The 24,102-nt window shown below is 51.0% G+C and overlaps 3 protein-coding genes across 3 annotated transcripts in view; 2 read left to right on the forward strand and 1 right to left on the reverse strand.

Annotated features, from left to right (window-relative positions):
* Positions 1–222: 222 nt before the first annotated feature.
* Positions 223–13,195, reverse strand: ALDH6A1 (aldehyde dehydrogenase 6 family member A1). The gene is made up of 12 exons (XM_073586780.1): positions 13,042–13,195; positions 12,914–12,958; positions 8,504–8,578; positions 8,266–8,427; positions 8,115–8,193; positions 7,736–8,038; positions 2,998–3,119; positions 2,726–2,915; positions 1,032–1,213; positions 744–923; positions 521–619; positions 223–434 (listed from the first exon to the last, which is right to left on the reverse strand). The coding sequence occupies exons 1-12, from the start codon at positions 13,066–13,068 to the stop codon at positions 330–332; spliced, it is 1,569 nt and encodes a 522-aa protein (XP_073442881.1). The 5' UTR covers positions 13,069–13,195; the 3' UTR covers positions 223–329.
* Positions 13,196–13,318: 123 nt separating this feature from the next.
* Positions 13,319–24,102, forward strand: part of LIN52 (lin-52 DREAM MuvB core complex component) — a 61,580-nt gene continuing 50,796 nt past the window's right edge. Inside the window, exons 1-5 of the mRNA XM_073586784.1 lie at positions 13,319–13,444; positions 15,210–15,284; positions 15,382–15,419; positions 16,582–16,648; positions 16,822–16,905. Of these exons, the coding sequence (XP_073442885.1) occupies positions 13,423–13,444; positions 15,210–15,284; positions 15,382–15,419; positions 16,582–16,648; positions 16,822–16,905 (286 nt within the window). The 5' untranslated portion in view covers positions 13,319–13,422. The remainder of the gene's footprint in view (positions 13,445–15,209; positions 15,285–15,381; positions 15,420–16,581; positions 16,649–16,821; positions 16,906–24,102) is intronic.
* LOC141097941 (uncharacterized) lies at positions 13,762–14,918 on the forward strand. Its single transcript, XM_073585480.1, has 2 exons — positions 13,762–13,824; positions 13,950–14,918. Exons 1-2 carry the CDS (start codon positions 13,762–13,764, stop codon positions 14,916–14,918), a joined length of 1,032 nt encoding a protein of 343 aa, XP_073441581.1.

Genomic DNA, 24,102 nt, shown 5'->3' on the forward strand with positions numbered 1-24,102 from the left:
CAATCTACAAGAGATGAAGGCGCCAAGTATGTGGTGGACTGAGGACCCAGGTGTCCTTCTCCAGGTGTGCATAAATGTGCACAGCTAAACTCCGCAAAGTGGGTACAGCTGGCATATCAGGCAGATACAGAGGCTCCAGCCACAGAGATGACAAGCTGACGATCTCTCCAGGGATCTGCACTAATGAATAGTTACCCCGATACAGAAGAAATTTGTAGTAAACACATTTTAAAGAGTTTTATTTCCATTGTCCGATATGAATGAGTTGTAACAAAGGGGAGGGGTGATAGAGGTCCATGGCGTCATGATAGGAGAGGATTGAGGGACGCTTACCGGCCCATGGTTGGCATGACCACGGCTGGACTGGTTAGTGTGGCATCCTCCTCTTTCCATTGAGAGGTCACAGTCTTTAACTGGGTGTAAAAATAAACCCCCTAAAAGTAAAAGATGTAAAGTAAGGGACACAGTAACTTCAACTCCCCCCCCCCCCCCCACACAGGAGGCTGCACTAATCCCTTACCTGTTTGCCATAGAAGTTTGTGTCCCCCCGGAAGGAGGCACGGGAACCAGTGAAAGAGAACATTGGCAGCGGCACCGGAATGGGCACATTTACTCCAACCTGGAAGTAGAGCAAAGGGTTGTTACAGCTGTTGTGGACAACGATTACCACGATCTGGACGGAGCCCTATGTTCAGTCCTCTTGTTCACCCACTACACGCCAATCTTCACTACCATGTACCTACCTGTCCCACATCTGCCAGATGGGTGTACTTCCGGGCTGTGGCTCCATTTGTGGTAAAGATTGCAGTGCCATTTCCATAGGGGTTTTTATTGACGATGTTGATCGCTTCATCCAGAGTGTCAGCTCCGAGGACCACCAGCACTGGCCCAAAGATCTCTTCTTTGTAGCAGGTCATGTCTGGCTGCGAGAAGCATTACAGATGACAAACCAGTGCCAGAATCTCATGTAGTGTGCCATCTCTACCGCTGTCCCTCCATTCACCAGCCCTCACGGCTTTTTGGACACTTACCGTAACGTTGGCCAGTATTGTAGGCCCCACAAAGTTGCCATTTTCATAGCCCTTCACTTTGATGCTGCGGCCATCGAGTAGAAGTGTTGCGCCCTGCTTCACCCCGCTTTCAATCAGACTGCACACCCGCTGCTTTGCCTCTTTACTGATGAGGGGCCCCACGTCAGCCCCGGCCTGATCACCTAGAATACAGGTCATCCAGAGACAGGAGGTAACAAGACTGGACCCCAATGCCAAGCCACTAAAACTATCCAGAAATAAACGTGAGAGTGATAAGATCTATAACCCGGCATAAACCCCAGATTACAATGGCTGCCACATAGGAGGAGACTTCCCATTGCCCCCGCTATAAAACACCTGGAAACTTGACTAAACTGGAGCAGACTTTTCTGCAGAAGTCAAGCTCAGGAGTAGTGAGAACATTTTCTGATATTTATGCGACCGATACAAAACCCTAATAGTTCTGCGTTACACCTGGCACTGAGCAAGTGTGGTGAAAAAAATCAGATATACTGAATGTGTGTACGTGGCCCTTTACATCAGTATTAGCAGCCAAAACCAAGAATGGTACAGTCATAGGAGAAGCATAGAAACACATCACCACTTCTGTTTTATAACCCACTCCTGGTTACAAATACTGACCGTGTGACCATGGCCTTAAGTGCAATGTTGCATGAAGTATTCAACCACAGGCAATAAGGTTAAGGGTGTCCAGCAACTCTCAATTTTGTATGGAGGGGGGGGGGGGGGATGGAGGTGCTGGTGACATGGACATGATGTGGTAACATCACAAGGTCAAGTACAGATGGCATCCTAGTGCAAGTAATAGGAGAGGCGTTCATGACATTGAGCCACAGTACAGGTCTGGTATTGTCAGGTCATTTATAGACGACGGGTAATGTGCGCACACTGTTGTAACTAGGAGAAGCGCTAGTATAGTATCATCAGGTCGTGTACACACTGGTGTAACTAGGAGAGGCACTAATATAGTATTATCAGGTCGTGCACACACTCTCATAACTAGGAGAGGCGCTAATATAGTATCATCAGGTCACGCACACACTGGTGTAACTAGGAGAGACGCTAACATAGTATTTAGGTAGTACACAGACTGTCGTAATTAGGAGAGTGGTTCTAGTATAGTATCAAGTCGTGCATAGACTGGTATAGATAGGAGAGGCTCTAGTATAGTATCGTCAGGTCACGCACACACTGGTATAACTACGAGAGGCGCTAGTATAGTATCAGGTCGTGTACACAATGTCCCAACCAGGAGAGGCGCTAGTATAGTATGAGGTCATGCACACGCCGTCATAACTAGGAGAAGCGCTAGTATAGCAGCATCAGGTCACGCACACACTGGTGTGGTGTAACTAGGAAGGGCACTTGATATCCAGAAAGTCGCACTCATCTCCCAGTGATAGGAGCTGGATCACCCTTTTATGAGTATTGAGGAGTACTATGGTGGGGAATATTACCCCCATCATTACACTAGATGAAATAAGCGGAGAAGTTTCGAGCCGCATCCTCTAAACAGCTGTACGAAGCTCTCGGCTCACTTCCTGCAGCACTGTCTGGACGGAGGTCCTGCAACGAAGATGGGTTCACGTTCCAGAGCTCTGTTAGTCTACATTGTGTGTGAGATGTAACCTATGGAGGAGATGTGTTCCCTAAATTGTGCGCTTTCAACTTACCGGCATTCACTTGCAATTTTTTTGCTTTTTCCACCAATTCTGCAAGCCATTTCTTTGCGTCCCCAACCAGAACAGCAGTTGATAATGCCATACAGCGCTGTCCTGCAGCACCAAATGCTGCTCCAACAAGCTGGTTCAGCGTATTCTCCTTATTGGCATCTGGCATCACAACACCGTGGTTTTTGGCCCCCTGCATGTGAGATGGAGGAGTTATAAGGATACAGTATGGAGTATCAGTCATCAGTCCCTTCAGCAAGTGCCCTGAAGCGTACCATGTTAGACTGGACTCTCTTGCCATTTCGAGAGCCTCTCTCATAGATGTATTCTCCAGCCTGGTTAGACCCCACAAAACTGATGGCACGGATGGCGGGATGATCACATATGAAATTCACAGCTAAGAAACAAAACAAGTGAATATACAGTATATATGCATTATCCTCTTCAGTGTGAGGAGCAGCCATAAGGGTTACAGAAAAATGCAACCCTCAGCAGAAGACGCCACACACATCCTCCACTCACCCATCTATCAGTAACCCTCCCAAACGCAGCAAATAGACGGGGAATCCGGGCCCACACATCTCCAATTCAGAGGAAACCCTCCTACCAAACATAGCCCATGAATGGGGAATCCAGGTCCAAACATCCGCCACTCACCCGTTTAGAGAATCCTAGAATGTTAGAAGAGACCTCCAGGGTCAGTGTCCAACCCCCTGCTCAATTCAGGATTCACTAAACTATCTAAGACAGATGTTGGTCCAGCCGCGGTTTGAAGACTTCCATTGAAAGAGACCTCACCACCTCTCGTGTCAGGCTGTTCCAGTCATTGATCACCCTCACTGTCAAAAAGTTTTAAAATATCTAATCTGTATCTTCTCCCTTTCATTCCACTGCTTCTTGTGTTTTCATGTGCAAATGAGAATAATGATGATCCCACTACACTGACATCCCTTCAGATATTTATAGACAGCTATTAAGTCTCCTCTCAGTCTTCTTTTTTGCAAGCTAAACATTCCCAGATCCTTTAACCGTTCCTCATAAGACAGGGTTTGCTGACCGGTCACCATGCTAGTCGCTCTTTTCTGAACTTGCTCCAGTTTGTTGATGTCTTTTGTAAAATGTGGTGTCCAGAACTGGACACAGTATTCCAGATGAGGCCTGACCAAGGAGGAGTAGAGAAGGATACGGTAATTACTTCATGTGATCTAGACTCTAGGCTTCTCTTATTACATCCTAGAACTGCGTTTCCCTTATTTGCTGCTGCATCACACTGTAGACTTGTGTGCAGTCTGTGGGCTATTAGTATACCTGTCTTTTTCACACATGCTGTTGCTTAGTGCTATTCCTCCCTTTCTATAGACGTAATTTTCGTTTTTCTTGACCAGATGTAGAATCTTAAATTTCTCCCTGTTAAATACCATTGTCCAAGCTTCTCTAGCTCCTTCTGAATCCTCTCTCTCTTCTATAGTGTTAGCTATCCCTCCTAGCTTTGCATTGTCTGCAAATTTAATCAGTTTACCCTCAATTCGCTCATCTAAATAATTGATAAAATGTTGAACAACACTGGAGCCAGGACAGAGCAGGATCTCTTACCCCACCTGACAGTAAATCAGAAATTCCACCCCCACAAAATCCTATACACCAGGAACCCTGACCCAATCATCAACCACATTCCTGTGAAAATTACTGCCCAAAAACACCCCACTTATCCAAAGGGTATCTTTACCCCATTTACCATACACAGGGACTACCACCACACACACACACACACACACACACACAACAGGAACTACACCCCAACTACCCATATATCAGGAACTCTGCTCCAAACATCCCCCACCCACACACCAGAAATCCCACCTTAAAGGGGTTGTCCAGGCTTTTCACATAATCTCAGTACATATCTGGGCTGCAGAATTATGACAATAAGTAATTTACTTTCTGTCACTAGTTTGCACGGTTTTCTAGATATTCTGAACAGACCGTCCAAGGGGGGGGGGGGGGGGGGTGTTATGACATTGAAATGAGAACTAGTCGTAACCTCCTACTCTACTCCAAACATGCCCTCTATAGCAACAACCCCACCCTCCATAGCTACAGGCTCTCCCCGTCCACATAAAGAAGCCCTCCTCACACAGTAACAAATCCTCCACCTCTAGCAGCCTCAGTGCAGAGAGCAGCTGCTCCTCCCCGACACACGCTGAACAGTGTTCTATGGAAAGTGATACTAGTGAGGAGGGAAAATCGTCCTGTATTCTAGGACAGGCTGCTCCCATCAGTATTTGTGTCATTAGAGACACAGTGCTCACACATACACTGCACCAAATCTGCTGCTGTGTGAAGACATCAGTGACACAGAGCTGTCTCATTCACACAGCAGAGGCTTTGTCACACAACAGATTACATCAGTGACTGCCATCCCCTGTGCAGATTAGAAGCTGCAGACCCCCCCCATCACTGGACATCACACAGTCTGTTCTCACTGCTGCCAGCAGCCTGGGACAGTGAGGGAAGGAATTACTGATAATGAGTTATGTATTGTAATCATGGAGTGGCCCAGAATACAGGACGATTTTCACTCCTCCTCACTACTTTCACTTTCCATAGAACACTGTTCAGCGTGTGTCTGGGGGAGGAGCAGCTGGGTGGTCCTGCTCTCTGCACTGAGGCTGCTAGAGGGGGAGGATTTGTTACTGTGTGATGAGGGCTGCTTCATGTGGATGGGGAGGGCCTGTAGCTATGGAGGGTGGGGTTGTTGCTACAGAGGGCATGTTTGGAGTAGAGTAGGAGGTTACAACTAGTTCTCATTTCAATGCCTTAACACCCCCCCTTGGACGTTCTGTTCAGAATATCTAGAAAACCCTGCAAACTAGTGACAGAAAGTAAATTACTTATTGTCATAATTCTGCAGCCCAGATATGTACTGAGATTATGTGAAAAGCCCAGACAACCCCTTTAACGTGTACCCTAAGAATAGAGAGAAGTGACTGTCTATGTAATGTCCTGACAACAATCACTGATGCGTGCTTCATGCTGCATGCTCATTGGAGGGAGTGTTCTATGCTACCACATCTGGCGCACCACCAGACGTCTGGAGAGTACATACAATCTATTTAGAGAAGAGATGGTGTCCCTCCCCCCCTCACGACTTAAAAAATTAGAATATCAAAAAGTTAATTTATTTCAGTTCTTCAATACAAAAAGTGAAAATCATATGGAGTCATTACAGAGTGATCTATTTCAGGTGTTTATTTGTTAATGTTGATGATTATGGCTTCCAGACAATGAAAACCCAAAAGTCATTATCTCAGTAAATTAGAATACTTTATAACACCAGCTTGAAAAATGATTTTAAAATCTGAGATGTTGGCCTACTGAAATGTATGTTCAGTAAATGCACTCAATACTTGGTCGGGGCTCCTTTGGCATCAATTACTGCATTACTGCGGTGTTGCATGGAGGTGATCAGCCTTTGGCACTGCTGAGGGGTTATGGAAGCCCAGGTTGCTTTGATAGCAGCCTTCACCTTGTCTGCATTGTTGGGTCTGGTGTCTCATCTTCCTCCTGACAATACCTCATAGTTTCTCTATGGGGTTAAGGTCAGACGAGTTTGCTGACCAATCAAGCACAGTGATACTCCAAAAAGCTCATCGGCAGAGGGAAGCATGAAGTGCTCTAAAATTTCCTGGTAGATGGCTGCGCTGACTTTGGTCTTGATAAAACACAGTGGACCTACACCAGCAGATGACATGGCTCCCCAAACCATCACTGATTGTGGAGACATCAGACTAGACCTCAAGCAGCTTGGATTATGGCCTCTCCACTCTTCCTTCAGACTCTGGGACCTTGATTTCCAAATGAAATGCAAAATTTACTATAATCTGAAAACACCTTGGACCACGGAGCAACAGTCCAGTTCTTTTTCTTTGGCCCAGGTAAAAACACTGGCGTTGTCTATTGGTCATGAGTGGCTTGACACAAGGAATGCGACACTTGTAGCCCAGGTCCTGGATATGTCTGTGTGTGGTGGCTCTTGAAGCAATGACTTCAGCAGCAGTCCACTCCTTGTGAATCTCCCCCAAATTTTTGAATGGCGTTTTCATAACAATCCTTTCAAGGCTGCGGTTATCCCAGTGGCTTGTGCACCTTTTTCTACCACACTTTTTCCTTCCACTCAACTTTCCATTAATATGCTTGGATACAGCACTCTTAGATAAAGAGTACAGAGGGCACAACAAAATACTCAGGATCACTAGCCCCACATTTGAAAATAGAGTACAAAAAAAAGCAAAGAAAAGAAGTGTGAACAAAATTGGCCAGGATCACAGATAGTATGTAATAAACAAATAAATCAAAATTTATTGTAAAATAATTATACAAGCAAAATACAAAACATACATTTAAAAACTATTAAAAAGCCATTAAGGCTAAAATAACACCTGGAAGACCCAGGAGGGACCATCCAGCCTCCTTCACTATGTGCACCGGAAATAGACAAAAAGCATACATTATGCACCAATACACAGATCTGAGCTCAAAAAGAGCTAAATTCAGTGTATAATACGATAGTCTAGAATAGACGCGCTATACAGGTTCTATAGATCAAACTGCACAAAACTCCCAGGGTAAAATGAAAGTGACCCCAAAAAGGAAGTAATAAAGGCCCTGATAATAATTTGGGGAGAAAGGGATCAATCAACATTCTATAAATATATAATTATTCTAATATACTGAGATAATGACTTTTGGGTTTTCATTGGCTGTAAGCCATAATCATCAACATTAACAGAAATAAACACGTGAAATAGATCACTCTGTAATGACTCTGTATGAGTTTCACTTTTTGTATTGAAGAACTGAAATAAATACACTTTCTGATGATATTCCAATTTTGTGAGAAGCACCTGTATGTACCTGCGTTCCCAAAGAGCGGATGCTGACTGGGTACTTCAGAGCCACATTCTTGGAATCAGATAATGGAAAGTTACCCTACTGTCGGTGTTTGGACCTCACCTGAGTGCTGACCATGTATAATATTCAAGGTGCCATCGGGAGCGCCAGCATCTTGTAACAACTGGGCAAGTAACATGGTGGCTCCAGGAACGCGCTCGGACGGCTTCATCAGATACGTGTTCCCACAAACCATAGCCATGGGGAACATCCAGAGCGGGATCATCGCAGGAAAGTTAAAAGGAGCAATGCCAGCACAGACACCCAGCGGCAGGCGGAAAGTGTAAGTGTCCATGTCCTTGGTCAGAGAGGGCAAGGTCTCCCCCAGCATGAGCGAGGTCACACTACATGCGTGCTCTACCACCTCTAGAAAAAAGCAAAGGTCACAAGTCAGCAAGAAGCAGGAGCCCGGCAGCCACACAGTCGATTCATCGGGCCTTACGCAGTCCACGGAAAACATCCCCTTCTGCATCGGCCAGTGTCTTCCCCTGCTCCCGCGTGATCAGACGTGCCAGCTCTTTCTGGTGAGAAGAGGGACCATGAACCGGTCCTCATTCACAACGGACCCCACTACCCACCTTCCTCTTTCTTACCAGGTTATCCTTAATGAGCTGCTGGTAGCGCAGGAAGATCTGCTGCCGGCTCAGGATGGAGGTCTCTGACCATGCTGGAAACGTACGTTCACAAGCCTTCACCGCAGCCTCCATCTCAGCCTGTGTGGCTTGTGGCACCCGCCCGATCACCTCATTTGTGGCCTGGCAACAGCAGACACATCAGCTTTAATATCGGCAGTCAGCGCCTGGGGCACACAGGAAGCCCAACATTTCTTACCGGGTTGTGAATGTCGATCCAGTCGGATGTCTTCGACTCCACAAAATGCCCATTTATAAAGAGCTTGGTGAGAGGCTGAAGAGGAAAGCAATGTTCAGTATAGACTGTGCCAGTCGGGCGACGGGTAAAGACTCTACCTCAGCAGCAGCTCTAGCCCACACTGCCCATCCCAGGTTCAGAAGATGAGATAACAGAACCAGAGGGCAGCACGGTACCAGTCTGTGTGTGCAGGGGGGGGCACTAGAGGAGGGAAGCAGTACAAGCCTGTGGGGGCACTAGAGGAGGAAAGCAGCACCAGCTTGTATGCGGGGGGCACTAGAGGAGGGAAGCAGTACAAGCCTGTGGGGGGCACTAGAGGAGGGAAGCAGCACCAGCTTGTATGCGGGGGGCACTAGAGGAGGGCATCAGCCTGTGTGTGTGTGGGGGGCACTAGAGGAGGGCAACAGTACCAGCTTGTATGGGGGGGGCACTAGAGGGCATCAGCCTGTGTGTGTGGGGGGGGCACTAGAGGGCATCAGCCTGTGTGTGTGTGGGGGGCACTAGAGGAGGGCAGCAGTACCAGCTTGTATGGGGGGGCACTAGAGGAGGGCATCAGCCTGTGTGTGTATGGGGGGGGGGGCACTAGAGGAAGGCAGCAGTACCAGCTTGTATGGGGGGGCACTAGAGGAGGGCATCATCCTGTGTGTATGGGGGGGGGGGCACTAGAGGAGGGCAGCAGTACCAGCTTGTATGGGGGGGAACTAGAGGAGGGCATCAGCCTGTGTGTATGGGGGGGGCACTAGAGGAGGGCATCAGCCTGTGTGTGTGGGGGGGCACTAGAGGAGGGCAGCAGCACGCTTGTATGGGGGGGCACTAGAGGAGGGCATCAGCCTGTGTGTATGGGGGGGGCACTAGAGGAGGGCATCAGCCTGTGTGTGTATGGGGGGGGCACTAGAGGAGGGCAGCAGTACTAGCTTGTATGGGGGGGGCACTAGAGGAGGGCATCAGCCTGTGGGGGGGCACTAGAGGAGGGCAGCAGTACTAGCTTGTATGGGGGGGGGCACTAGAGGAGGGCATCAGCCTGTGTGTATGGGGGGGGGGGCACTAGAGGAGGGCAGCAGTACCAGCTTGTATGGGGGGGCACTAGAGGAGGGCATCATCCTGTGTGTATGGGGGGGGGGGGGCACTAGAGGAGGGCAGCAGTACCAGCTTGTATGGGGGGGGAACTAGAGGAGGGCATCAGCCTGTGTGTGGGGGGGGCACTAGAGGAGGGCAGCAGTACTAGCTTGTATGGGGGGGGGGAACTAGAGGAGGGCATCAGCCTGTGGGGGGGGGGCACTAGAGGAGGGCAGCAGTACTAGCTTGTATGGGGGGGGCACTAGAGGAGGGCATCAGCCTGTGTGTATGGGGGGGGCACTAGAGGAGGGCAGCAGTACCAGCTTGTATGAGGGGGCACTAGAGGAGGGCATCATCCTGTGTGTATGGGGGGGGGCACTAGAGGAGGGCAGCAGTACCAGCTTGTATGGGGGGGGGGGAACTAGAGGAGGGCATCAGCCTGTGTGTGTGGGGGGGGCACTAGAGGAGGGCAGCAGTACTAGCTTGTATGGGGGGGGCACTAGAGGAGGGCATCAGCCTGTGTGTATGGGGGGGGGCACTAGAGGAGGGCATCATCCTGTGTGTGTATGGGGGGGGGGGCACTAAAGGAGGGCAGCAGTACCAGCTTGTATGGGGGGGGGAAACTAGAGGAGGGCATCAGCCTGTGGGGGGGGGCACTAGAGGAGGGCAGCAGTACTAGCTTGTATGGGGGGGCACTAGAGGAGGGCATCAGCCTGTGTGTATGGGGGGGGCACTAGAGGAGGGCAGTAGCGTGTGTGTGTGGCACTAGAGGAGGGCATCATCCTGTGTGTGTATGGGGGGGGGGCACTAGAGGAGGGCAGCAGTACCAGCTTGTATGGGGGGGGAACAAGAGGAGGGCATCAGCCTGTGAAGGGGGGGGCACTAGAGGAGGGCATCAGCCTGTGAAGGGGGGGGGCACTAGAGGAGGGCATCAGCCTGTGTGTATGGGGGGGGCACTAGAGGAGGGCAGTAGCGTGTGTGTGTGGCACTAGAGGAGGGCATCATCCTGTGTGTGTATGGGGGGGGCACTAGAGGAGGGCAGCAGTACCAGCTTGTATGGGGGGGGAACAAGAGGAGGGCATCAGCCTGTGAAGGGGGGGGGGCACTAGAGGAGGGCATCAGCCTGTGAAGGGGGGGGGGGCACTAGAGGAGGGCAGTAGCGTGTGTGTGTGTGGCACTAGAGGAGGGCATCAGCCTGTGTGTGTGTTGGGGGGCGCTAGAGGAGGGCAGCAGTACCAGCTCGTATTGGGGGGGGGCACTAGAGGAGGGCAGCAGTACCAGCTCGTATTGGGGGGGGCACTAGAGGAGGGCAGCAGTACTAGCTTGTATGGGGGGGCACTAGAGGAGGGCATCAGCCTGTGTGTATGGGGGGGGGCACTAGAGGAGGGCAGCAGTACCAGCTTGTATGGGGGGGGGGAACTAGAGGAGGGCATCAGCCTGTGGGGGGGGGGCACTAGAGGAGGGCAGCAGTACTAGCTTGTATGGGGGGGCACTAGAGGAGGGCATCAGCCTGTGGGGGGGGGGCACTAGAGGAGGGCAGCAGTACTAGCTTGTATGGGGGGGGCACTAGAGGAGGGCATCAGCCTGTGTGTATGGGGGGGGCACTAGAGGAGGGCAGTAGCGTGTGTGTGTGGCACTAGAGGAGGGCATCATCCTGTGTGTGTATGGGGGGGGCACTAGAGGAGGGCAGCAGTACCAGCTTGTATGGGGGGGGAACTAGAGGAGGGCATCAGCCTGTGAAGGGGGGGGGGGGGGCACTAGAGGAGGGCAGCAGTACTAGCTTGTATGGGGGGGCACTAGAGGAGGGCATCAGCCTGTGTGTATGGGGGGGGCACTAGAGGAGGGCAGTAGCGTGTGTGTGTGTGTGGCACTAGAGGAGGGCATCAGCCTGTGTGTGTGTTGGGGGGCGCTAGAGGAGGGCAGCAGTACCAGCTCGTATTGGGGGGGGGCACTAGAGGAGGGCAGCAGTACCAGCTCGTATTGGGGGGGGGCACTAGAGGAGGGCATCAGCACGTGTGTGTGCACACACACGAGGAGGGCAGCAGTACCAACTTGTAAGGCCTGTTTCACACATCCGTTTTTGATCATCAGTCAAAATCTGCCAATTTTATATATAAAAAAACAAAAAAACAGATCCGCCAAAAAAGGGCGGATCCGTTTTTTCCCCACCATTGATTTGCATTAGTGGAGGATTTTGACTGATGGTCGTCCGTTGGGTCCGTTTTTTGACGGATCCGTGAGAATTTTAGCAGCTCCCGGGCGGACCAGATGGACACTGCAACTTTTTTTTTGGTTGACGGGCCGCTATTTTTAGCTGCGCATGCCCGAAAGGTGAAAGCCAGGAGCAGTTTTAACCCTGAAATGCTGTCCCGGGAGGCGCTAAAATATTCATTCTCTCTCTCCTGTTTTTCCGGGCACGGGTTCCTTTAAAATTCAACCTTCGCAGGATCCGTCAAAACAACGGTCTGGTGCCACACGTTGCTGTCAATCTGCCGACGGATCCGTTTTCCGCGGATTACAACTGATCTGAAAAACGGATGTGTGAAACAGGGGTAAGGCCTCTTTCACACTTCAGTTTTTTGCATCAGTTATAATCCGCCAAAAAGGCGGACAAGCGGATCCGAGAGAGAGAGAGAGAGAGAGAGAGAGAGAGAGAGAGAGAGAGAGAGAATTTTGTCCGGCACCCAGAAAGAAATTCGGGTTAAATCAGTGTTTGCAGGATCCGCCAGAGAAAAAAACGTTACAAGCTCCGTTTTGAATTTTTTGAGGATGGTGACGGACAGCAACTTTTGGCAGATCCTCACAAAAAACGGATGCAACGGACAGCAATCCGTCACAATCCGCCATTAATGCAAGTCAATGGGAAAAAACGGATCCTCAAAAAAAATTGGAGGATCCGTTTTTTTTCAAAACCTGGCGGATTGTGACTGATTGTAAAAAACGGAAGTGTGAAAGAGGCCTAAGGGGGGGCACTACAGGGGGGCAGCGGTACAAGTCTGTGGGGGGGCACTAGAGGAGGGCATCAGCGTGTGTGTGTGAGGGGGGGGGGGGAGATCGAGGAGGGCAGCAGTACCAGCCTGTGGGGGGGGCACACTACAGAGGGACACACACTAGAGTGGGGCAGCGGGTCCGGCCCCTGGGGTAGGGACACGCCATATAGTTTTGGGTTAGCGGCTTTGCTCCAGGCCATGGCCGCCCTTGTCATACATCACCGTCACACTCGTATAGTTGTGCAGGGGGGACAGCTCGTTTGCACATTACCAACCACACTAGTGTGACCGCAGCCCCCGCCGCTCAACGTGTCACACGACTCACCACGGCCGCGGAGGAATAATTCACGCGTGCAATCCTAATGGAAGGCTGAGGAAGACACAAAAGCGAGAGGTCATCAGGAGCCCCCCCCGGGCACGGAGCCCCCCGCCCAGCCGCTCCCCTACTCTCACCCGCAGGAGCCGCCGGAGCTGCAGCATCCTGCCGGACTCTGTTCTATGCAGACTGACACTTAGAAAGACAAGCAGCTCCACCCCGCTGCTGCCTATTGGCTGCTGGCACCACGGCCCCCTCTCCAGGATCAGCCATTGGTCCTGACAACATAAAAAAGAAGGCCGCGACCTATAACCTCGGATCGGTTTCAGAGGCGGTCTCCTATCGTGTCAGGACCACAGGCGGCCATGATCACTCCTGGCGGAAGTGGCACTGTTGGGTAGTCATGGTAATAGACGAGGACTGGCACTGCTGCGGAGTGTATGTGACGTATGTCTGACCCCTACTCCCCACCAATCACGAGGCGCACATGTGTCACGTGATACAAGTTGCTTCAAATAATGGCGGCTGCGGCCACTGAGGGTAAGGAAGTGAGGGGACGTACGCCGCGGCCGGTGCGAGGAGAGTCCAGGAGAAGGAGCGTCCTAGGGTAGGGCGGAGACAGTACGAGGAGGGTCTGTGGGGAGGAGAGTTCAAGAGTAGAACCAAGACGGTGCGGACAGAGAGTCCGGGGGGAGGAGAGTTCTACGGTAGGGCGGACACAGAACGAGGAGGGTCTGTGGGGTGGAGGGTCCAAGAGTAGAGCGTAGACGGTGTGAGCAGAGAGTCCGGGGGGAGGAGACTGTGCGAGCAGGGTTGCCAACTTGACTTTTCATTCTCTGGACACATTGGAATATTAAATGTTCCAAGTGCTCGTTGTCTGTGCCCGGAATCCTGCGGGACCCCAGCTGCTGAGACCGGAGGTCCGTCACTGACTCCATCGCCCAGAGACCTTTCTTCATCTTCAAAATTAAGTCACAGACGCCTTAAATTGTATTTATGAAGTATACTGGAATCTCTAGACGGTTGGCAACTCTGAGGGGGGCAGGGCGGTGTGCCTGGAGAGTCCGGGGAGGGGGGGCAGGGCGGTGTGCCTGGAGAGTCCGGGGAGAGGGGGCAGGGCGGTGTGCCTGGAGAGTCCGGGGAGAGGGGGCAGGGCGGTGTGCCTGGAGAGTCCGGGGAGAGGGGGCAGGGCGGTGTGCCTGGAGAGTCCGGGGAGAGGGGGCAGGGCGGTGTGCCTGGAGAGTCCGGGGAGAGGGGGCAGGGCGGTGTGCCTGGAGAGTCCGGGGAGAGGGGGCAGGGCGGTGTGCCTGGAGAGTCCGGGGAGAGGGGGCAGGGCGGTGTGCCTGGAGAGTCCGGGGAGAGGGGGCAGGGCGGTGTGCCTGGAGAGTCCGGGGAGAGGGGGCAGGGCGGTGTGCCTGGAGAGTCCGGGGAGAGGGGGCAGGGCGGTGTGCCTGGAGAGTCCGGGGAGAGGGGGCAGGGCGGTGTGCCTGGAGAGTCCGGGGAGAGGGGGCAGGGCGGTGTGCCTGGGGAGTCCGGGGAGAGGGGGCAGGGCGGTGTGCCTGGGGAGTCCGGGGAGAGGGGGCAGGGCGGTGTGCCTGGGGAGTCCGGGGAGAGGGGGCAGGGCGGTGTGCCTGGGGAGTCCGGGGAGAGGGGGCAGGGCGGTGTGCCTGGGGAGTCCGGGGAGAGGGGGCAGGGCGGTGTGCCTGGGGAGTCCGGGGAGAGGGGGCAGGGCGGTGTGCCTGGGGAGTCCGGGGAGAGGGGGCAGGGCGGTGTGCCTGGGGAGTCCGGGGAGAGGGGGCAGGGCGGTGTGCCTGGGGAGTCCGGGGAGAGGGGGCAGGGCGGTGTGCCTGGGGAGTCCGGGGAGAGGGGGCAGGGCGGTGTGCCTGGGGAGTCCGGGGAGAGGGGGCAGGGCGGTGTGCCTGGAGAGTCCGGGGAGAGGGGGCAGGGCGGTGTGCCTGGAGAGTCCGGGGAGAGGGGGCAGGGCGGTGTGCCAGATATGGAATGTGCCCATTAAATCCTTCGACAGTGCCCATCCTAAGTCACAGACCTTTCTCCCAACTCCCTCTCTTCCGATGGATGCCCCCCTTAGGAAGGAACCTCACCCCTTTTCCCCCTAACACTCCCAGTGATCACCTTTCTCTCCTCAAATACCTTTTTTGCCTCCTACTCCCTCCAGGTCACCAAACCCTCCCCTTGGGGCCGTCCCCTCCGACACCCCCTAGAGTAATGTGACTGGGGTGTTCCTTTTTGCCGTACCCCTCCCTGTATGCGGAGCTGCGCTCATTATGATGTCTCACTCTTTCAGGTGTAGATTTGGAAACGTCGTTGCTGAGCTTTGAAAAGCTGGATCGCGCATCCCCCGACTTGTGGCCTGAGCAGCGTGAGTGTTGGGGATTCTGTGAGGGGCCGCTGTTCTCCACGGTACGGGGAATTTTCTGTTGCTCACACTTTAATTTGCTTATTTTTGTCTCCTATAGTACCAGGCGTTGCAGAATTTGCAGCCTCCTTTAAGAGTGTAAGTATGTGCCCCCTGCACTTTACTATAAACTCTTCCAAGTAGGAGTGTTAGCCCCCTCCTGTGCTGAATGGGGAGAGAGGAGGGGTTGGACTCCTGTCTGGCGCTGGTCGCTCTTGTATCTGTGGTTAGGTTGCGTTCGTATCTGACATTCTCAGGGGAGGTTGCGCTCGTATCGCGCTCTGCAAGTGTGTGGGAGGTTGTTCTTATAACTGCCACTCTTGGGGGAGGTCGCGATCGTTCCCGGCTCTCTTCTCTGGAGGTCGCACTTGTTTTTGGCGCTCTACAGGTGGAAGGAAGCTCCCACTGATATCCAGCTCTCTCCTCTGGATGTCGTGCTCGTATCCAGGGTTCTGCAGGAGGACACTATATATAGATACTCAAGCTGCGTCTCCAGCCCCGGTGTTTGCTGTTGCTGCCCCTCCGTATACCCAGCGCCGGCTGGCATTGTCATGTGACGGCCCAGTAGGCACAATACTGCAGTCTCACTGCGTCTCTACGTCATCCCCACCTTGTTACTTTAAAGGGAACCTGTCATCAGGTTTGACCGATACAAGATACGGCCACCGCTTTTCACGGCTTATCTACAGCATTCTATAATGCTGCAGATAAGCCCCCGGTCCAACCTGAAAGATAACAAAAACAAGTTTTATTATACTTACCCAGGGGGCAGTCCAGTCCCATGGGTGTCGTAGGTCCGGGTCCAACGCCTCCCATCTACTTGCGTTGCCTCCCTCCTGTTACTTCCTCACTCCCAGCATCGCGCTCTTGCGCAGGTGTACTTCTCTGTCCTATTGAGGGCATGGCAAATTACTGCAGTGTGCAGGTGCCAGGAAAGGTCAGAGAGGTCCGGCGCCTGCGCACTGCAGGAATATGATCTGCCCTCTACAGGGCAGAGAAGTACGCCTGCGCAAGAGTGCGATGCCGGGGAGCCTGTAAAGTAAGCCAGCGGGTGGCATCACAACAAGATGGCGGCACCGGACCTGCGACACCTATTGGACCAGACCGCCCCCGGGTGCGTGTAATAAAACTTATTTTTCTTATCTTTCAGGTCAGATCGGGGGCTTATCTACAGCATTATAGAATTCTGTAGATAAGCCCTGAAAGACAGTGGCCAAAACTGCTGAAAGGTTCCTTGGTCTTTTTTGTTTTTTCTTCGTAGCCGATTGCTAGTTCTCCGCCAAAGTGGATGTCTGAGCTGGAGCACGACGACATGGACATGTTGAAAGGTAATGTGGTCAGGCTGTGCACACTGTGGGGAGACCCTCCCGGGGGTTGGGGCTGTGCACATAGTGGGGGGACCCTCCCGGGAGTTGGGGCCGTGCACATTGTGGGGGGACCCTCCTGGGCGTTGGGGCGCCCCCTGTCTCCTGGCCGCTGAGTTTAGACTCTTTCTCCACAGAGTTGGGGAGTCTCACAATCGCTAACCTGATGGAGAAGGTGCGGGGGCTGCAAAACTTGGCCTATCAGCTGGGGCTGGAGGAGTGTAAGTACCGAGTCCGTGGCCTGTGAAGTCTGGAGCTTTGGAGGATATAGCGACAGAATAGTGACTGCAGTTCTGGAGGATATAACATGATGTAACAACAGAATAGTGACTGCAGTTCTGGAGGATAAGACACCATGTAACAGCAAAATATTGAGCGCAGCTCTTGAGGAAATGACACAATGTAATGTCAGAATAGTGACTGAAGGACAAGACTTAATGTAACAACAGAATAGTGACTGCAGCCCAGGAGGGGAGTGGAGCCTATTCTTTGTCCTACCCCGTACTAGTGGTGAGCAAGTGTGCTTGTTACTAGGCGAGTGTGTGTGTGTATGTATATACTATATATTTAATCTCCAAAAGCAAAACCAAAGTGGCTGCACTAGAGAATTTGTTTAATCACCATTACTCTTGATTAGTGGTTCCTTTTTTTTTTTTTTTTTTTTTTTTCCTGAATGAACAGCATTCATATCCAATGCGGGGTGCTCAACAAAGAAAATAAAATTCTGTTCTTATGTTTCAAGATAAATAATGTGGCACTCACCAAATGGATTAAATATTCCAAAGTCCTTTGTATTTCATCCGGGTGAACAAGAGACTTTGTACAGGATTTGAGGGTTAGGGAGGCAGTGTCACATCTGGACCCATGGAATCGCTTGCTGCGTGAAATGGCCGTTGTCCACCTGCACGCTCCCTCATTCGGATGAAATAAAAAGGACTTTGGAATATTTAATCCATCTGGTGAGTGCCGCATTATTTTTCTTGAAATGTAAGAACAGTATATATATATATATATATATATATATATATATATATATATATATATATTTTGCTCGAGTACCCACTTTGCATGTTCAGTGCGTTTTAGACCGCCAATAAACATGCGGGATTGCCTGCCAGTCACTGTAATGCCGTATCCATTTTGGTTGTGGCATTAGCGTGATTAAATTCATATAAGACGCCATGCTTGGCACACTGTACCTCGGACACAGGCAGCTTAGGGAGAGGTGCTGGTGAGAGAGGGACAGAATTATAGTTGCGTAAAGCCAGAACCACACTTATATTTCTGTGAAGTACAACAACAGCCCTTCTTAGGGCTAATGATAATCAATAGTAACACTAATGATAACAGCACTTGGGGAGAGGTTATGCTGAAGGGATCATGTAGGACAAGATAGGGTTAATTGCACATCCTTTATGCTGCAACTCATACCAGAAGTCCTTCTCAGGGATATTCTTTTTGCTCTTAATCCTGCAAATTGTTCTGAGCAGGGAAATATACGCCATTTTTATTGCGGCAGTTTTTGTGCGTTAAAAGCATACATGCAGACTTGATTGATTACTAATAGCATCACTATATTGATACTGCAGTCTCATGTCCATCTGAGGTGGGCACATTTTCCTGTGATTAGAATACTACAAAGTTTTCTCAAGAAGGATATATCATACGTAATTTAAAATGGGCGAAGTGCGTGGTAAAGGATTGGGAAGTGGACGTGATGCTGATAGTGAGCGTCAAGACCGTGGGAAAGGTGAAACTGCCTGCCATGGGACCACAACAAACGCACATCATATTGACCTAGCTGTTCCTGTCCCATTTTGTAGGGAGGCGTGGAACACCAATCTTGAAGTCAGACCAGTGTGAAAACGTTGATGGATAGATAGCAGAAAATGCTTCTAGTCACTTTGTCAGCACCACCCTGTTTACCACATGGTCCAGTCTCAGTAGCCATGATTCCAGACCACATAACGCTCACCCTGATCCTCACACCATACCGAGTGCTTGGATACAAGTGATCCCACACTTGGACACTCCAAAGAGCTGTTCACAGTTCCATTTATAGATTCTGGCCTATCGCCCTGCCATTCCAACCGGGACATGAGGAGATCGCATGTAGTGATTAAGGATGGGCGAACCCAAACTGTAAAGTTCGGGACTATACCGAACACAGTGTTCGGTCACAAGGTCCCGAACATGGGTTTCCATGGGAAATCCTTGTTGGAGTCCAGTTTGGGCCCAGGGCCATTCTAATTATACTTGCCTGTCCATTCCCGCTGTCTCCCGGCCACATCTGCTTCCGGGGCTGCTCATTAACTGCCGTCAGTATTTGCTGCACTCGGCAGTCTTTGGCTTTTTCCAACAGTGTTCATGCGGTGACGTCACCGCACGAACACTGCCGGAAAAACTGAAGACTGCCGAATGCTGTGAATACTACCGGCAGTTAATGAGCGGTCCCGGAAGCCGATGCGGCCAGGAGGACGCGTCGCTGGACAGGTAAGTATAATTAAAATGGCCCATATCTGTAAAGTTCAATTTTGGGGTTCGGACGCAAGGTTGCGTCCTCTCTGGCCCCTGAACTTGAACTTTACAAAAAATTCCAGCGAACCCGCCGATCCCGAACATCCGGGGGGTTTGTACATCACTAATAGTGATGCTCAAATATTTGAGCAGCCAAGCTCACAAGATGGCGAAGGTGGGGAAAATGCATTTACTTTCACAAAAGCTGGATAATGACGAGACCTAATTGCCAGCAAGTGGTATTATTGCATTAGCAAGTCAGGAAGAGGACCAGGGTTCTGAAGTGGAAGATGAGGTGCTGAACGATGAAGTCACTGACTTAAACCTGGGAAGGTGACATGCAGAGCGAGGATCTGCAGCACCACACAGGCAGGAAGAGGCAGTGGGGTGGCCAGAGACACAAGGCAGGCTACTGTTTCCCAGAGCACCAACATGGGTGAATTAAGTTGCCAGGTAAAGGGTTAGGTGTTCCTGAGTCTGGAGCTTTTTTTTAAAGACTGTCTAGTTAACCCAAAAAAGGCCATTGCAACATCTGCCATGCCAGCATCAGTAGGGGCAGCACAACTACCAGCATGCTCAGGCACATGACAGCAAAGTTGGGCTGAACGCCAGGGTCCAGAGACTGTGTCTGCAGGTGACACCACTGTCTCTTCACCTGTTCTGTGGGCACGCCAGTCCCCTGTCCATGACGTAGGCAAAGATGACTTCCACCCTGCAGATTTCATTGCACACTTGCAACCATGTCCTTGTCCCAGCGTTCAGTTGTACTTACCCCAGTTCTTGGAAAGCAAGCGTAAATACGCAGCCACCCATAGGCCAAAATACTAAACGACCACATTTCCAGACTGCTTCCTCTGGAAATGTTTCCATTTAGGCTTGTGGAGACGGAAGCTTACCGCAACCTCATGGCAGAGACCATTCCTCTGTCCCCTGCCCCCACTATTTATCAAGGTGTGTCGTCCTCGCCTATCGCAAGCACATATCCCATAACCTCATTTGTGCCCTGACCAACGCTGTGACTGGGGAGGTCCACTTAAAGGGAATCTGTCACCCCTTTTTTGAGATATCATATAATGATATCATTCAATTGTGTGTCACATAAGGATTCTCTTAGTACTTTTGCTTCCCCCTGACCCCGCACCTTTCATGCATAAATACCTTTTTTATATCGGTTCAGATGTATGTAAACTGCTGCTGTCCGGTCCAATGGGCGGGGCTTATTCAACGCTCCCCCCCTCCCTGTCTTGCTCTATGCATTTCTTCTTGTGTAGAGCAAGACACGGAGGGGGGGAGCAGTTGAATAAGCCCAGCGGACCGGACAGCGGCAGTTTACATACATCTGAACCGATATAAAAAAGGTATTTATGCATGAAAGGTGTGGGGTCAGGGGGAGGCAAAAGTACTTAGAGAATCCTTATGTGACACACCAATGATATTATGATATCTCAAAAAAGGGGTGACAGATTCCCTTTAACCACAGACATGTGGGCAAGTGCTTGTGGCCAGGGATGCTACATTTCCCTGACAGCACACTGGGTGAACATTGTGGAAGCCAGGACCCAGTCAGACACTGGGACAGAACACGTGCTACCGACGCTGAGGATTGCGGGCACTGGTTCAATCAGGGTTCCCCCCCACCTTCTACAGCAGTTCTTACAACTCATCCCTCACCATCTCCAAAACGTCAGCATAAGTTTCAAGCCGGAAGCACTGCAACACTGCCTCTGCCAAGCCGCAGCAGGCTCAGCTGAAGCTTAGGTGACAAACCGCACAGCGCCTCAGAGTTGTTGAATGCTCTAAAGGCCCCGTCGCACACAGCGAGTTTGCTGATTTTGCGATGCCTCAGCAATCTCGCCAGCGAGATCGCTGTGTGTGGCACGCATCAGCAACTGCCCCGCTGAGTATCGCTGATCGTGCAGGAATGTCCTGGGCCATTTTTTTGATCGTTGGTCTCCCGCTGGCCAGCACGCATTGCTGCGTGTGACAGCGAGAGACCAACGATCAGCAACGCTGGGAGCTGGTATCCAAGGTAAACAGCGGGTATCTAAGAGCCGCGCAGCTTTTAGATACCCGTTGTTTACCTTGGATACCAGCGTTTCCTGGTATTTCCTGGTAGATGGCTGTTCTGACTTTGGTCTTGATAAAACACAGTGGACCTACACCAGCAGATGACATGGCTCCCGAAACCATCATTGATTGTGGATTCGTCTGTGCATTACAACTATTGGGTAGACACGTGGCATGAACTGTCCCTCCATGCTTTAGTGGTGCTGGCCTGCCCTGCCGCTAGCGTTTTTATTGCCGTCGAGGGTATTTTAACCAGTATGCGTATTCACCTGTCAACTGTAAATGCTGACTCTTATTAAAATGAACAAGGGCAGGATTGGCCCAGACGTCTGTATGCCGCTGGATGACAGCAACTGAACATAAACTCAAATCCTATGTTTTGGTTGGGTTTTTCTTTTTTGGTCTGTTCCCATGCACCTCTTCCTATCCAAACATGGGTAAACCTTTCAGGATTTCAGCTTTTTAGGTGTCAACCTCAGCCTTCTCCTCTTCTTCCACCATCACCACATCAAAAGGGCGATCATGCTACCCTCACTGGAAGTTTTCTAGGGGTATTTATGATGGCCACATTAAGAACTTTGAGTCCTGCCTCTAATATTCTTTGTATACCCCCCCCCCGGGGTAAATGTTTTTCAGCCCATGTACTTAGTACATGGCCATTACCAGTATAAGATACCCACTCCTTAATATTGGGAAAAAAATGTTTTCTGAGGCCCTCCACTATGTCTCTTCAAAGGGGTCTTGGACTGTGCCTTCTTCTAATTTTGGCATCCCTTGCACTTTGTGCATGCGCTTTACCTGTGTAGGAGACCCACTCCTTAGTAATGGGGAAAATATTCTTTTCTGAGGCTCCACCCTCTAGTTGAGGGAACATCTTTTTGGAAACCATAAGAACTGATTAGTTCTATTAGTATATGATCCAGTGCCTTGTTGTGGGCTGTCAGGTGGTTGATACATGGGGACTTCTCACACTGCATGCAGGACAGGAGAGTTTGTACAGTAAATACAGAAGATGCTTATCTCAGGCCGAGTAGATGAGACCCCCTCCACTATATTCCTCGACAGGGTTGATGAAATGTCTTTTCTGCTTCTACATTAAAGTAATCGCTTTTTTCAAGGTTAATTCAAATAGATTCTCTTTTCAAATAGTACCGGTCTTATCTGCAGTTCATGTAGGCTGAGGTGTAGCAGTAGGGATAGCATATTACAGGCAGCTAGTAAGGGATTGTTGCCTTATAAACTATAATCCTTGCTTCTTCTTTTTTTTTTTTTTTTTTTTTTTTTTTTCTCCTCCATGCATTCATTGACAGATTTGTGGTTTTTACGTTGGTCTGTACTCAAATTTATAAAAGTTGTCAAAATTCTTTGATTTCATGTGTCTATTCACAGTTTCTCTGTAGCATACGTATGTATTGGGTAGTGGTCGGAAACTTTATACTACTGGAGCTGTAATTGACACTTCTGAACTCTCCAGTGCTTTTGTTTCCATCCACTTCTTGAAGTATGTTTGGGGTCATTGTCCTGCTGGAATACCCATGAACTAGGATGCAAACCCAGCTTTCTGAAACTAGGCACTACATTGTGACCCAAAATCCTTTGTGAATTTTCACATTTCAAGATACCTTGCACACAGTCAAAACACCCAGTGCCAGAGGCAAAAAAACAAATCTCTGACCCTCCACTATATTTGACTGTAACTAATGTGTTATTTTCCTCTTTGCCACGACCGCACCCACTGAGAGAGGGGATCTGCCCCTAGGAACAGGAAACCTACAGAGAGATAAATGGGGCGGTCACCCTCACTCCCTCAGTTTGGTTTCCTGTTCCTAGAAGGAACCCGCAGAAGAGGATGCCTGGTCTGGTAGCCGCCCGCATGCATGATATGAGCAGCGGGGGCTCCAGGACTGGATGCAGCGTCGGGTGGAGAGAAGACCCCACCCCCACCCCCCCCGGCTGATAATGCAGGTGAGGCCGTGGTGTGGAGTACCGAGGCTCACTTTGTGGGGCAGGATCCCCCCCCAACGTTACAGCGAGGCCGGGTAAACCAAGAAGACCTGAGTTCGCAGATTATGAGGTGCGGGGCAGCGCTGAGGAAAATACCTGGGAGGTGTCTGGCGGTCTAAGGGGCAGCGATGAGGCGACAGGTCGGGCAGGTAGCCGGCGCTCCCAGGCTGAGGCGACCCGGAAGTGCTGCAACAGCTTCCCGGGTCAGAGGACGCAGGTAAAAGCGGTATCGCAGGAGCCGTGCATGCGCAGTAGGACTCAGGAAAAAAAAAAATGGCCAAGAAAAAAGAGGCGGAAACCGGTAAGCTGCATAAGACACCGGTAATGCTACAGCGGTGCGCAGCTATGTCGTCCACAAACGACCCGGTTTCACTCCAACTGAGCCAGCCAGATGAGTCCCCACAGGGCAGCAGAAAGAGCGGTGCTACAAGAAGGAGCAGCAGCAACAGAAGTGGCAGCTCTAGAAGAGAGTCCAGCGGCCATTCCAGGCAAAATGAGCCCGCGGAGAAAAACCGGAAGGAGAAAAAGCCGTCCCTCGCCTCAGCCTGAGTCGCAAACCCCGCAGCCGGTAATTTGCTGATGAAATTCACGGGTGAGTGTTTTTAGTCAGGCTTATAGCTGATGACGTTTCCTTGATCCATACCTTTTTAGGCCAAAAGAACGGAGAAGGCGAAAAATAGAGAGTGTGCCTTATGTTCTCAGCCCCTCCCAGATGGCCATCCTAAAAGATTATGCCAGTCTTGTATTGAAAAGACCTTGCAAGAGGAATCCTCAGGGAGAAAAGAGGATATCCGAGCGATAATTAGAGAGGAACTACGGGCCTTGGGCAG

The sequence above is a fragment of the Dendrobates tinctorius genome, unplaced genomic scaffold, assembly GCF_039654945.1.
Source record: "Dendrobates tinctorius isolate UK_male_01 unplaced genomic scaffold, ASM3965494v1 ptg000010l, whole genome shotgun sequence".
In the NCBI taxonomy this organism is placed as follows: Eukaryota; Metazoa; Chordata; class Amphibia; order Anura; family Dendrobatidae; genus Dendrobates; species Dendrobates tinctorius.